Below are 12424 nucleotides of genomic sequence, written 5' to 3'. Positions count from 1 at the left end.
AAAATTAGGCTTTTTTTTTATAAAAGAAAGCAAATACTTATTATAATAGAAATTTTAACTTTATAATTATATAGTATAATTAAATAACCTTTAAATATTTATATATCCGGTTTTATATATATATTTCCCGCTTTTCTTCTCTATTTTAGAATTAATTAACCTTTACTAGTATATTAAAGAATTATTTAAGTTATTCAAGTTATTTATAAATAATATATAAATAACTTAAATAGAATATAAGTAATAAATATTATAATTCAGCTTTTGACCTTATTAGCTAATATAGTTATCTAATAGTTACTTATATTCCATTACCTATATTTCGTTACCTATATTTCATTGCCTTCTAGATATATATAATACGGCTACTTTATTAGAAAAGTATACTTGAAATATACTAGAGATATTTAGAAAGCTAAATCTCTTATAAACTAGTATATTATAGGATATATATATTTCCTTATAGCTTTCTATATTCTAATTTTCCCTTCTTTAGCTTTAAATCGTTTTTATAAGAGACTTTATACCTTACTTTTCAAGCCCTAAATACTATATTTATAATAATAAATATTTTAAATAACTTAAATAAAATAAAATAATTATAAATAATTATATAAAAGTTATATAGAAGTTAATTAATTATAATAAATTAATATTATTTAAATTTTAAAAAAAATTAAGGTATTTATTAAGTAGTCTTATATAAACTAAGCTAATACTTATATAAGTTTATTTAAATACTAATTTTCTATAATATATAAACTAATTATTACTAAGATTTAATTTATTTATTAAATACTACTATTATTTAATTAGATAATAAAGTACTATTAGATATAGGCCTTCCCGAAGCCTTATTCTATTAAGCTAGCTTAATTATATATATAGATTATATATACTATTCAAGTTATTTATAAATAACTTAAATAATATATAAATAAAATAAGAGTAATAGCTATTATTTTATTCTACTCTATTTATTTAATATACTAACCTTTACTTTTTGGTTTCACGCCTCACTTGTATACTATAATTCCATACTATAAAGGCCTATTTTATTTTTATATATTTCTATTATATTATTATAAGCCCAAATATATAAAGAATAATATAAATAAACTAATAAATAATTTATAATTTATTTATAAATATATAAAAGACCAGAAATTATAATTTTAAAAAAACTTTAAAAAGAAACTTTTTTTAAGCAAGTAATTTTTATTTAATTATATAACTCATTTTTATAAATTATATAAAAAATAAAAGTAATATATTTATTATATTTATAATTACGAAAAAATTTTAAATATTAGAAAAAAATCCCTTAAATCTTTTTTTAAGTTTCTATAAGTTTTTTAATTTTATAAATTATATATTATATTAGCTTACTTTATATAAATAAATCTTATTCTTTAATAAGTCTAAATTAGGCTTTTAATAGTTTTTAGAAACTAAAATTATAGCTACTTTTATTATTTTTCTCGCTTTTTAATAATAAATACTTATAAGGTATTTATTAGTAAATAATAAAATAATAGAATAAATTAGTAAGTTATAAAATTATAGTATTAAATCCAGTATAGAACCAATTTCTGTCTCTTCTATAAGGTTCAGAAAAGCTTCTAATAATATATATATTTAGTAATTTATAAGCCTAAAGCCTATAATATAAATAATAGTATAATTATAATATTAAAGGGCTATTAATCTCTCTAATTAATACCTGTAATATCCGAGGTTTATTATATATCTTTAGGTTATATATATCTCTCTCTATATCTTATAATACTATTATATACTATTATATAATTGGTTTTAGCTAAAATCTTAAGTTAAGATCTAAACTAAAATCGATATTTTAGTATTTTTAGTTATATTTACTTATATATTATTATACTTTATTTCTTTTTACCTTAAATTTAAATTCTAAAAAATACTGAATTTTTTAATTTTTAAGCTTTATTTTATTATTTCATTCTTACTATTATATAATTTAAACCTCTTATTTTATAAATATAAATAGTAATATTATTAATTATTAATTAATTAAAAATATTACTTATTTTATTAAAACCCTTATTTATTAGCTTGCTTTTATATAATATATAATATATTATTATTATTATTATTTATATAGTATTATTTATAGTTCTTATAAAATATTAAAAAGCTCGATTTTAGCTAGTTTTTTACTTTATTATTTATTAGAACTCTTACTCTTATAGGATTTTTTACTTCTTTATTACCTTTACTAATATTTTCTCAAAAATAAAAATCTTTTAAATGCAAGTTTAGTGCGAATTCGATAGTTTACGAACTGAAATTGCTACCTTGCGAGCTATACTCGCTAGTACCCAAGCCTAGTTAATAGTATTTACGGCAAAACCCAGTTAAAAGTCGAAGCTTCCTGATCCTGAGAAGTTTGCTAGAAGTACGTACAAATTCGATACCTGGCTTCTGTTAATTAAAGCAAAACTGCGAATTAATAGTTTGGTAATTGGGGACTTTACTGTCCAGTTTTACTAGATTTACTTTAATCTGGAGTCCTTAGTTCAATTAATAATGGTTTTGCTACAGCTCTCCTATATAAAGGATATGCAATTGTGGGATTACATTAACCTTTGTGGGTATATAATAATCCAAACAAGTAATTGGAAGCAAAGGACAAGCTGCATATACTCTGCCAAGGCAATAATTCCCTCCCTGCCTATATTACCAAGTTTGAATGCACCTTATATAAAGCGGACAGCCCATTCTAGCTAGATATTAATAAAATATCTAGTTTTTGCAGTGGCCTTAACTTTGCGATTCGCTCTTGCCTAGTCTAGCAGCTTACCCTCCTGCGGATATATACTGATTTCTTACGGACTGTCTAGTAGCTCTTGTTCAAAACTGCCGCTCCGCCGTATATTATTGCTCCCAAGATTGCCATCGATCCCATGGACATTAGCGAACTAATAATTGGTGCTCTCATATAGCTCTCTGAGCCACTTTTACTGGCTATAATAGCCCGTTTAACCTCAAAGGAGCTCTGCCAGCTATATTGTCAAACCGGCAAATGTGTTAGATGTAGGTCCTAGGATTACTTTGTAAGGAACTGCTCCCTAGCTCCTGCAAACGCTGCTTCTTCCGGTTCTGGCAAACGGGTTATGATTGCCGCAATTAACGACGATTCTGGTTGCGATTCTGGAGGAGTATGCCCGGATATAAGCTAGAGAAGGGGCATTATTACTAGTGTTTGGAAATAGAGTTCTTTTCCTTTATTTTATTGTTTTTACTATATTTACTTTAGCTTTCCCTTTGTTTTGCTACACTATACTATCTTGGCACTCTGGCGCTCGTGGATGAGCTTTTTTGGAGGCAGGGGGCGGGCCGGGCCGGCGGGTGGGGGGTAGTGTGACGGTTGGTGTCATATGGTTGGTTTTAGCTAAGGTGACAAGCTCGGCGTTCCAGTGGTCTTTGCCGTACCTACTTATCCACTGCCACACCTCACTCCTTCTCTCCTTAGCTTTAGATTCTGAAAGACACTGGAATTTTAGATCTTTGAGTCTCGTTCCATTGCTTCGTTCCTGCCGTCACAACTACACAACTTGCACAAGTTAGATCGAAACTTATAAAAATAGATCCGGAAGATAAGGGCACCGCTATTCGATAGATGCAGTAATGTCGGGTGGCTTAGCTGAATGTGTGAAGTGAGCTAGTTTTGCTCTTCCCATTCTAGTCGTGTTCCTATCTCTTACCCCCAGCAAAGAGTCGAGGCGCGGACAGGGATTGGCGAAGGTATGTCGCTGTGCCGGGACAAAATGTCTTCCAGCGCACCTCTATGGTGACCTCGTAAATCCCAGCCTCGGTTATCTGTGTGCAAGCAAAGGTCGCCACGAATTGATGATTGGCTGCATACCTAGGGCAGGCGGGATCTGCTCTGGGGTCTGGAGTACTGTAGAGCAGATTTGGAAGGGGGAAGCTAATCCCAGCCTACCGGGGATCGGGCATCGCAAAATATTTAGATAGTCTTTCGTTTTCAATTGCGTACAGGTGTTTTTTTTAAAAAAAAAGGTTGGATGGAGTACACTTCCGTAGTTCGACTAACAAAAATGAAATATCCAATTGAAGCTATCTATGAATATCGCGTAAACGGCCTCATTCGTCTGCTTTGGTTTGACTAATCACTAACAGCGAGGGAGTGTCACTGACGGCACCCTCCAGCTGAAGGTGGGACTATACTCGCCGTAGGGATTCGGTTGACTCGTGCCCATGTTCTCGGCATGATTGATCAGGGTTCGGATTGGTGGCTTGGCGTCCAAAGTTAGACGTCACAACACCAAATCAGCGAATCTAAGTCCTCGTGGGTGGGCAGCCGCCCTGTTATCACGGGATGGCTCCAGCGCTTTCCGGCTCTATTCTCAATTCTGAACATTCCGCAGACCTCTATGGATTTTCAAAGCTTGGTGGCCCCTCTTGCATCTGCACTGTAATATTGATTTGTGAAAAATTGAATACGAGCCTGGGTTCCTGTCCTTTGGATCGAGCAACCTGCTCCGTGCATACGAGGACTTGTCTTTTCGCCCCCCAATCTTTCTCGTCAACGACTGCTGTCCCAGTGCAAATTTAGACTTTAAAACTACTACGCTTGGATCATCGCTCTGAGGATAACGTGAGGGTGAGAAGTTAAAGTCTCCACGGGGGGGTATTCTATTGAAGTCTATTTTAAGCCGGGTCATTGGCTCGAGTGTTTAGAACAGGATTGAGTCCCCAAGATAGCAAACACCCACACCGCTATCGTCCTAGAATTAACGCTTAACTGCAAATAGAAATGGTCACAACTGCCAAGCCTTCCATGCCTCAAGGCAGGGGGTCCACTGCTCCAAGCTATGCAAGGAACGAGTCCCAAAGATTGGTATGCTTCCAGCGAAGAATACCCAGTCAAGGTTTGGCCTGGCACAGCAGCCGCCTCATAATCGGGGCTAGCTGAGACTTTCAGCCTTGGACTATGAACGTGTTGAAGTACTATTCGGTACCCTTCGTCTCTTTCCCCCTCTGAAAACTTTCCCTTTCCTCAACTATTATCAACATTATCCCACACATCCTCTACCTCTCACTTCTGCATGACGGCAGGTCCGAAGTCTATCTGCCTACTTTACATTGTGGAGTGTTCAATAACTCAGTGTACCATATATCCCTGCTTCTCAAAATGAGTCTTTTCAAATCGTCCTTCAAATTCCAGTGGGCTACGAAGGAAGCTGCACAGTCGAACGGAGCTAAAGACCAGACCTCAAGTGGTGATGGTAGCAATGGGACTTCTCGCAGCGAGCCTAAACGCACACACTCATCGATGTACCCCGAGGGAGACTTTCGCAGATATTCCAAAGAAGATATGGAGGGGATGCGAGGCAACATGATGCTGGAACAACTGTATAACGAGCAGAGTCGCAGGTTGTGGTATACTTGGGGTCCAAGTCAAGGTGTTGTTCTGAAGCAGGGTAGAGGGAAATACGTTGCTTGCCCGCCGCAATTGCAGGCGGAGTCGGGCGGTCTATTTGACCAAATCGTCATGATGAACGCCCGAGTATGCTCAGTCCTACTTATCTGAAACTTTTTACCTCAAACTGATTTTGCTTTAAACAGTGTGCTATGACGATCAATACACATACCACTCAATTGTTTCTATCGGTTCAGCAACACGACCAAGCCTCCATGCGAAACGGCTTGGCTATACAGATTCTGCCAAGCGTACAATACCTCCCGCGATGCTTCAAACACCAGTTCGCGGCCTTCATAAAGGACCAGGGATGCCTAGTTGTGTGGGACGATGAACCGGAACACCTTGTCAGTCGAGCAGTTGAGCTGGAGTCATCAATATTAATCACGATCTGGAATGGCGACGAGATGGAAGAGATGGAAGGGAAGAAGGAGAATGTCTCAGTTGATGCAGTTCCGGTTCTGGACTCTCAAAATGAAATTGACCTTGAAGCCATGGCACCAGAGCCCAGATCAATCGTCCTATGGAGTCCAACTATGGTTGCTGGGACATTGACACTGATGTGTTCAGCGCTCGGGTTGGGGTTTCGGTCTCTAGCCCTGGAGATTGCGGTAGATGGCACATATCTCCGCTTGGCTCTACTTGCTTTGTTGCCTGTTATTTTTTTCATGGGACTGGTGAGTTATTTCATGTCGTACTTCATTATTCCCTGCTTAACGTTCTTCTAGTTTATGATGCAAAGTGTTATGGGATGTTTTATGCAAATGTTCGGCCCAGTTAACCAGATGATGAGCAATTCCAAAGCATACTCCGGCAAGCCACCTCCTCGGATACAAAGCGGTACCCTGCCACATATCACAATTCAGATGCCAGTATACAAGGAAGGCCTCGCTGCCGTCATCCGACCGACTGTGCTTTCTCTCAAGGCTGCCATTTCTACGTATGAGCTACAGGGAGGCACTGCCAACATCTTCGTTAACGATGGTAAGCAGTTTGCCAACCCTTCCGCCCTAAAGGACTGATACTAATGTTCGAAGATGGTCTCCAACTCCTCCCTGAGGATAAGGTGAACGAACGTTGCGAATTCTATGCAGAGCATAACATCGGCTGGGTCGCTCGCCCGAAACATAATCCTCCACCCAAAAAGTCGAAGAATGATGACACACCAATCGACGAGTCCACCCTTTTCGTGCGCAAGGGAAAGTTCAAGAAAGCTTCAAATATGAACTTTGCTCTCATGGTGAGCAACAAAGTCGAAGATAAGCTTCTAGCCCTCCCACGAACTCCGGTCTGGTCTCAGAAAGACGAAGACGCTGCTTATCAGAAATGCCTCGCCGAAGTCCTCGATGAACTGAATGGCAGAGCATGGGCGAAGGGAAATATTCGTGTTGGAGATTACGTCTTACTCATTGATTCGGATACTCGCGTACCTACGGACTGTCTTCTTGATGCTGCCAGCGAGATGGAGGCGTCACCGGAAGTCGCTATTCTGCAGTATTCCTCGGGCGTCATGCAAGTCACAGATACTTTCTTCGAGGTTCGTGTCTTTTCTTTTTGCAATGGGTTATGATGTCTCGCTGGACAGAAAATGGCCTGGGCCGTAACCCCGGGCTTGATCGTTGAATCTGTTCTCTAAGAATGATTTAATTTCAGTATACCTTTCACTTTGCAGTCGACTCCAATGTCAACATATCCGCTGACACTTGGTAGAATGGAATTACCTTCTTTACAAACTTGATCTACACCATGATCCGCTTCGCCGTATCGAGCGGAGACGTCTGCCCGTTCGTCGGTCACAATGCCATTCTCCGTTGGTCCGCTCTACAACAGGTCTCATACGAAGATGAAGACGGATACGAAAAGTTTTGGTCCGAGTCCCATGTATCTGAAGACTTCGACATGGCCCTGCGGCTCCAATGCTTTGGATATAGCATTCGCCTCGGTGCTTACCACGGCGACGGGTTCAGAGAAGGCGTTTCACTAACTGTATACGACGAGCTTGCCCGTTGGGAAAAGTACGCTTATGGCTGTAACGAGCTCTTATTTCATCCGCTTCGATTCTGGATTCTACGTGGACCCTTCACGCCTTTATTTAAGAAATTTATTGGGTCGAACATGGCGATTGGAGCGAAGCTTACTATTCTAGCGTATATTGGGACTTATTACGCTATTGGTGCAGCTTGGGTCATGACCCTTGCAAATTACTTCATCTCCGGATGGTTTGTTGGACATGTAGACAAGTTCTACATTGGGTCATTCCAGGTTTATTTCTCGATTATAGCAGTGTTCACGGTCCTGGGTAACGTCGCACTTGCAGTGCTGCGGTATCGAACTTCTGAAAAGGCTCTGTTGCCATCACGTACGTTATCCTATTTTCTCCATCCTCTAATTGTTTAATATCCCCCTTCAAACAATGGCAGATAGTTAACTAGCCGTATCCTCAGTTTTCGAGAACACGAAATGGATCCTCCTCCTCACTATTTTCCTCGGCGGCATCTCCTTGCACGTCTCACAAGCGCTCCTCTCACACATGTTCGAGATCGATATGTCGTGGGGCGCAACCTCCAAAGAAGTCGAAAACACCACCTTCTTCGAAGAACTTCCTCGCCTCCTTAAGAGATTCAAGTTCACCTTCATCTTCTGCTTTGCGATGATTGGTCTTATGATCGCTGGTGCGGTCGCTTTCCCGGTGTTTTGGACAATTACGACATTCAATGCGATATATCCGTTGGCTGCAGTGGTTTTTAGCCACTTGTTATTGCCTATTGCGTTGAACCCAGCATTGATGATGTTTAGTTGGTGATTTGAATGTCTAACGTTTGGTAGTGTTAATGATGGCTATGATGGATGGATATCTAGAGGAGTTTGATGTTGGAAATATAGACGGGCATTTTGAGATGATTAATAAAGGTCTTGGAGTTTAGAATAAGTTTGCTTTACTCTGGAGCGAGGGATTTTGTCACAGCCAGGTGTTCTCCTTATTTCCTGGGACTAGTTCTTCGACAAGTGAATTTATGAATTTTATCAATTGCTGTGCATATGGTTATATGGAATTGAGTGCTTCTATTGGTGTCTGTTCCGTCTTACTCGCGAATCGGTTAGTGTGAAGGACTGCAGCTCTTTCTCATCTTTCACCAGAGTGGGGTCAAAAACCCCTGGGGCTTTGGTTGCCTGTCCCTGGTGTACCTGTCCCTGGTGCCGTTCGGATGGATTGCCTGCGAACATGCATAAACGCCACCAATACTGAGGCCGCCAGGACGAAATCTAGCTCGCGAGCGGCCTCAGTAAAAGCGCCACTAACTTAAGTTATGGCATCAATTCTTAGGATTTTAGCCGCGGTATATACAACTACTCAGATTAAGCTACGTCCACACCGGTCTTCCGAGGTGTGTGCATGTACTCCTTCATAATTCGTTTGCCCCTTTCACCTATCTTTGCAGCGTACGTCAGCAGAGCTCGTTGTTGACGCCACTCTCTACCTCGTATTCTGCAATCTTACGTCTTGCGAGCTTCCCCTTAATTACTCTAAGCGAGCAACGGAGGTCCCGAAAAAAGCAATGGCGGAGAGCAAGGGGTCCCAGTCCGTACCCGCACTACCCGAAAACGCGACCATTGCACCGATTGTGACACGAAGTCTTTCGACCAAGTAATACGTGATATCCAGCTGACACTTTCGGAAGGACGTCTTTGAATCACACTTTGATTTTATTATGTACATTTACACTCCACTTCTCCACTCTCCTCTCCTCTACTCCGTCCCTCAACGTATTTCGGTCTGGGTTTCTGATCCCAACGAGCTGAGTTCAACCCGTGCATCAAGAAACCATTCAATATCAAATTCCTGAAAACGATTTTCAAAGTACTTTTCCCAATTCAACACCAATTCCATGAAGTTCATGCAAAAGATCAAACGAGAATATGCTTATTCGATATTACCACCATGCTTGCCGCCCGTTCTCTCCGCCATTAATTTCCTGCGTTCTTTGTCTTTGGCTGTTTCGTTGTCAGTATTGGTTTCGGTTCAGGGAAGGTAGATAGAGGGGAGTGAGGAATGGGGAAGGAACATACTGCCATCATACACAAGGAACTCATGCAACGCACTCCCAGCCGGCACCATGGGTAGGACCGGGACTTTCTTATCCGTCACCACCTCCAAGAAAGCTGGGCCCTCACTCTCAATCAACCAAGTTAAGGCATCCTTCACATCCTCCGGCCTGATGCATCTCCGGTGCTGGATACCCATCGCGTCGGCAAGCTTCATGAAATCCGGGTTCTCGGAGTGGGTATGCGCGTATCGATCTTCGTAGAAGATATTCTGCCATTGGGTGACCATGCCTTGCTCCTCGTTGTTCAAGACGATGATCTTGACGCCGATATTGAATTGCTTGGCTGTTGACATTTCGGTGAGTGTCATGTTGAAGGAGGCGTCGCCGTCGATGTCGATGACGAGAGCATCAGGTCGGGCGACCTTTGCTCCAATGGCAGCGGGGAGACCAAATCCCATTGTTCCGAGACCACCAGATGTGATCATGGTTCTTGGATGCCTCCAGCGGAAATGTTGCGCTGCCCACATTTGATGTTGGCCTACACCGGTGGTGATGATGGTGTTATCTTTTCGGTGAGCAGTGAGATTTGAGAGCTCTTCAATGAGAGTTTGAGGTTTGATGAGACCACCACGAGCTGCCTTTTCGTAGTCGTTGAGAGGGAACTTCTTCTTCCAGAAATTAATCTGGTCGAACCATTCTTTTCGGTCCTCCATGCTCCGGTTCTCGATGAGTGGGTTGAGGAGAGCAAGGTTGTCAACAACATCGCCTTCTACGGCCTCAGTTGCTTGAACAACCTTATTGATGTTCTTGGGCATTATCTCAAAGTGGACGATGCCTCCTCGTCCCTCGGCAGCGGCAGCCTTAGCCTGTGGTGCGAATTTCGGAATACTTCCAGTCACACGATCATCAAAACGTGCTCCGAGAGCAATAATGAGATCTGCATCTTGCATTGCTAAGTTGGCATATGCTGAACCATGCATTCCAAGCATGTTTAACGACTTTCCATCAAGCTCATCAAAGCCGCCGAGACCTTGGAGAGTCGTTGTAACAGGGATAAAGGCTTTATCGGCGAGCTCCTTGAGCAGTTTAGGACCTTCGGGAAGGGAAATAACACCCTGTCCTGCGTAGATCACCGGTTTCTTGGCAATATTGACCAAACGAGCCACACGGCTGATTGTGGCCTTGAGCTGTCTCTTCAACACTTCTTGTGCTGCTTTTGATGCTTGGCTAGGAAGGGCTGGGATAGTGCTGGTCATCGGAATGGCCTTTCGTAGGACGGCGGCCGTAACATCCTTTGGTAAATCCACCAACACGGGACCGGGTCTTCCGGATGTGGCAATCTCGAAGGCTTCATTTATCCGTTTTGGAAGCTCCGCCACATTCTTAACCATCACGTTCCATTTTGTGCATGCTCTCGAGATACCGACAACATCTGCTTCTTGGAAAGCGTCGCTGCCAATAGCTGCCGTGACTACCTGGCCGGTGAAAACGATCATCGGAGTTCCATCGGAGAGGGCATCCTGCATCGGTGTAATAACGTTTGTCGCACCAGGTCCTGAAGTCACAAGTACAACACCAGGTTTTCCGCTAGCCCTCGCATACCCTTGTGCCATATGCCCAGCGCCTTGTTCATGTTTTGGGAGAATGAATTGGAAATGTTTTGAGTTGTAGATAGCATCGAAAACGGGAAGGATGGCACCGCCAGGATAACCGACTGAGACGAGGGGTCAGCAACATCGATTAATTAGAACAAGATGATCACTCACAGATGTGCTTGACACCTTGCCTAAGCATCATTTCATGAAAGATCTCTCCTCCAGTCTTTCCAATAAATCTGTAGGCCCGGTCAGTATGAGCATTGAGGAGTGGCGGTGACTCAGAACGCACGACTCGTCCATTTCCAATTGTCGGCCATGTTTGGCGGTTTCTAAAGGGTTTTCCCGTTTGGGTGCTGTGGAATTAAAGGCAGAACTTGGACTTGTCTGTCTATACAATTGTCAGTATACTGTGAGTCACTGAGGGGGAATCCTACGGTGAAGTGGCTGGAGCGGTCGCAACCGTTGCCTGTGTTCTTTTACCTGCGGGGTCCTTTCGCACCAATGCGGTACCCGCCGCCGCTGGTGAGGACGAGAAGTGTTGTGTATTGCATCTTGATTTCTGCCTCAAGGCGCGGACGGCGGTCCTCGCAGGATAGGATCGAAGCATTTTGAGCGGCGTCGGAGCGGAGAGTGGGAGAAGGAAGAGAAGTGTGAAAGAGGGATGCCTCGATTGGCTCAGCTCAGCTCTTTATGGGGGTTGGCCGTAACACAAGCAGGACGTGGATTGTTCCTTGCCTTTGGTGTTTCGTTTGGGCGGGAAGTATATTGTGGGTGTTGGATCTCTTGGATCTTGGAGATGAATCACTCTGGGGCGGCCAGACAAAATGTTCGCCCGCTAGCGAGAATCGGAGCGTGCAGGGCTTTGCAGGGTTTTGATGTGGGGAAGGGCAGAAAGCCGGGGCAGAAACTGAGCAGCCAATCAGCTGCCGAAGAGAATGCCGTTGACATGATTCGCTGAGACGAGACCAGCCATTTCATTTGTCCGAGACTCCGTTTGTCCATGCCTCGGCCTCGCTGCCCAGCACTCCCCTTCAAAGCGTCAGCCTTGTGCACGAGGCCAATGGTCCAAGAAAAAGCAAGTCTCGTTGCCGGACACCGTAACACACTCACCTTCTCCATCAACACCGCCGCGTGTTCCACAGACCAGGGAAAGGGCTTTGCAGCAACAAGCGCACGAATCAAACCCCCTCAATTCCGCTCCTCGGCCCTTCCGTTGGACGAGATGGCGGGGCGGGGCTCACGCAGGAACCATTTCGCGACAGTCACGCGATAAATAAGAATACTTTCACCTCAGCTGCTGG

At 42.2% G+C, this 12424-nt stretch overlaps 2 protein-coding genes across 2 annotated transcripts; one reads left to right on the top strand and one right to left on the bottom strand.

The window, feature by feature from the left end:
• Window positions 1–5374: 5374 nt before the first annotated feature.
• K444DRAFT_522826 (uncharacterized protein) lies at window positions 5375–8282 on the top strand (the record flags this gene model as incomplete). Its single annotated transcript, XM_024874236.1, has 6 exons — window positions 5375–5566; window positions 5626–6156; window positions 6208–6463; window positions 6517–7016; window positions 7190–7838; window positions 7924–8282. The coding sequence occupies 6 exons, from the start codon at window positions 5375–5377 to the stop codon at window positions 8280–8282; spliced, it is 2487 nt and encodes an 828-aa protein (XP_024740444.1).
• An 881-nt stretch (window positions 8283–9163) lies between these two features.
• K444DRAFT_609744 (putative acetolactate synthase catalytic subunit, mitochondrial) lies at window positions 9164–11947 on the bottom strand. The gene is made up of 5 exons (XM_024879629.1): window positions 11558–11947; window positions 11413–11511; window positions 11292–11359; window positions 9548–11239; window positions 9164–9472 (listed from the first exon to the last, which is right to left on the bottom strand). The coding sequence occupies exons 1-5, from the start codon at window positions 11728–11730 to the stop codon at window positions 9402–9404; spliced, it is 2103 nt and encodes a 700-aa protein (XP_024740443.1). The 5' UTR covers window positions 11731–11947; the 3' UTR covers window positions 9164–9401.
• Between the last annotated feature and the right edge of the window lie 477 nt (window positions 11948–12424).

The sequence above is a fragment of the Hyaloscypha bicolor genome, assembly GCF_002865645.1.
Source record: "Hyaloscypha bicolor E unplaced genomic scaffold K444scaffold_50, whole genome shotgun sequence".
Lineage (NCBI taxonomy): Eukaryota > Fungi > Ascomycota > Leotiomycetes > Helotiales > Hyaloscyphaceae > Hyaloscypha > Hyaloscypha bicolor.
Note: the sequence above shows the minus strand (reverse complement) of the source record. Positions and strands in the feature narration are given on the sequence as shown.

What these genes read in the sequence shown, in the direction of transcription:
- K444DRAFT_609744 (XM_024879629.1), bottom strand. Translation starts at nt 11,730, where the DNA reads ATGCTTCGATCCTATCCTGCGAGGACCGCCGTCCGCGCCTTGAGGCAG. An exon ending in CAATTGGAAATGGACGAGTC is followed by an intron (nt 11,360 to 11,412) that starts GTGCGTTCTGAG and finishes CCGGGCCTACAG; the next exon opens with ATTTATTGGAAAGACTGGAG. An exon ending in GTTCCTTGTGTATGATGGCA is followed by an intron (nt 9,473 to 9,547) that starts GTATGTTCCTTC and finishes ACAACGAAACAG; the next exon opens with CCAAAGACAAAGAACGCAGG.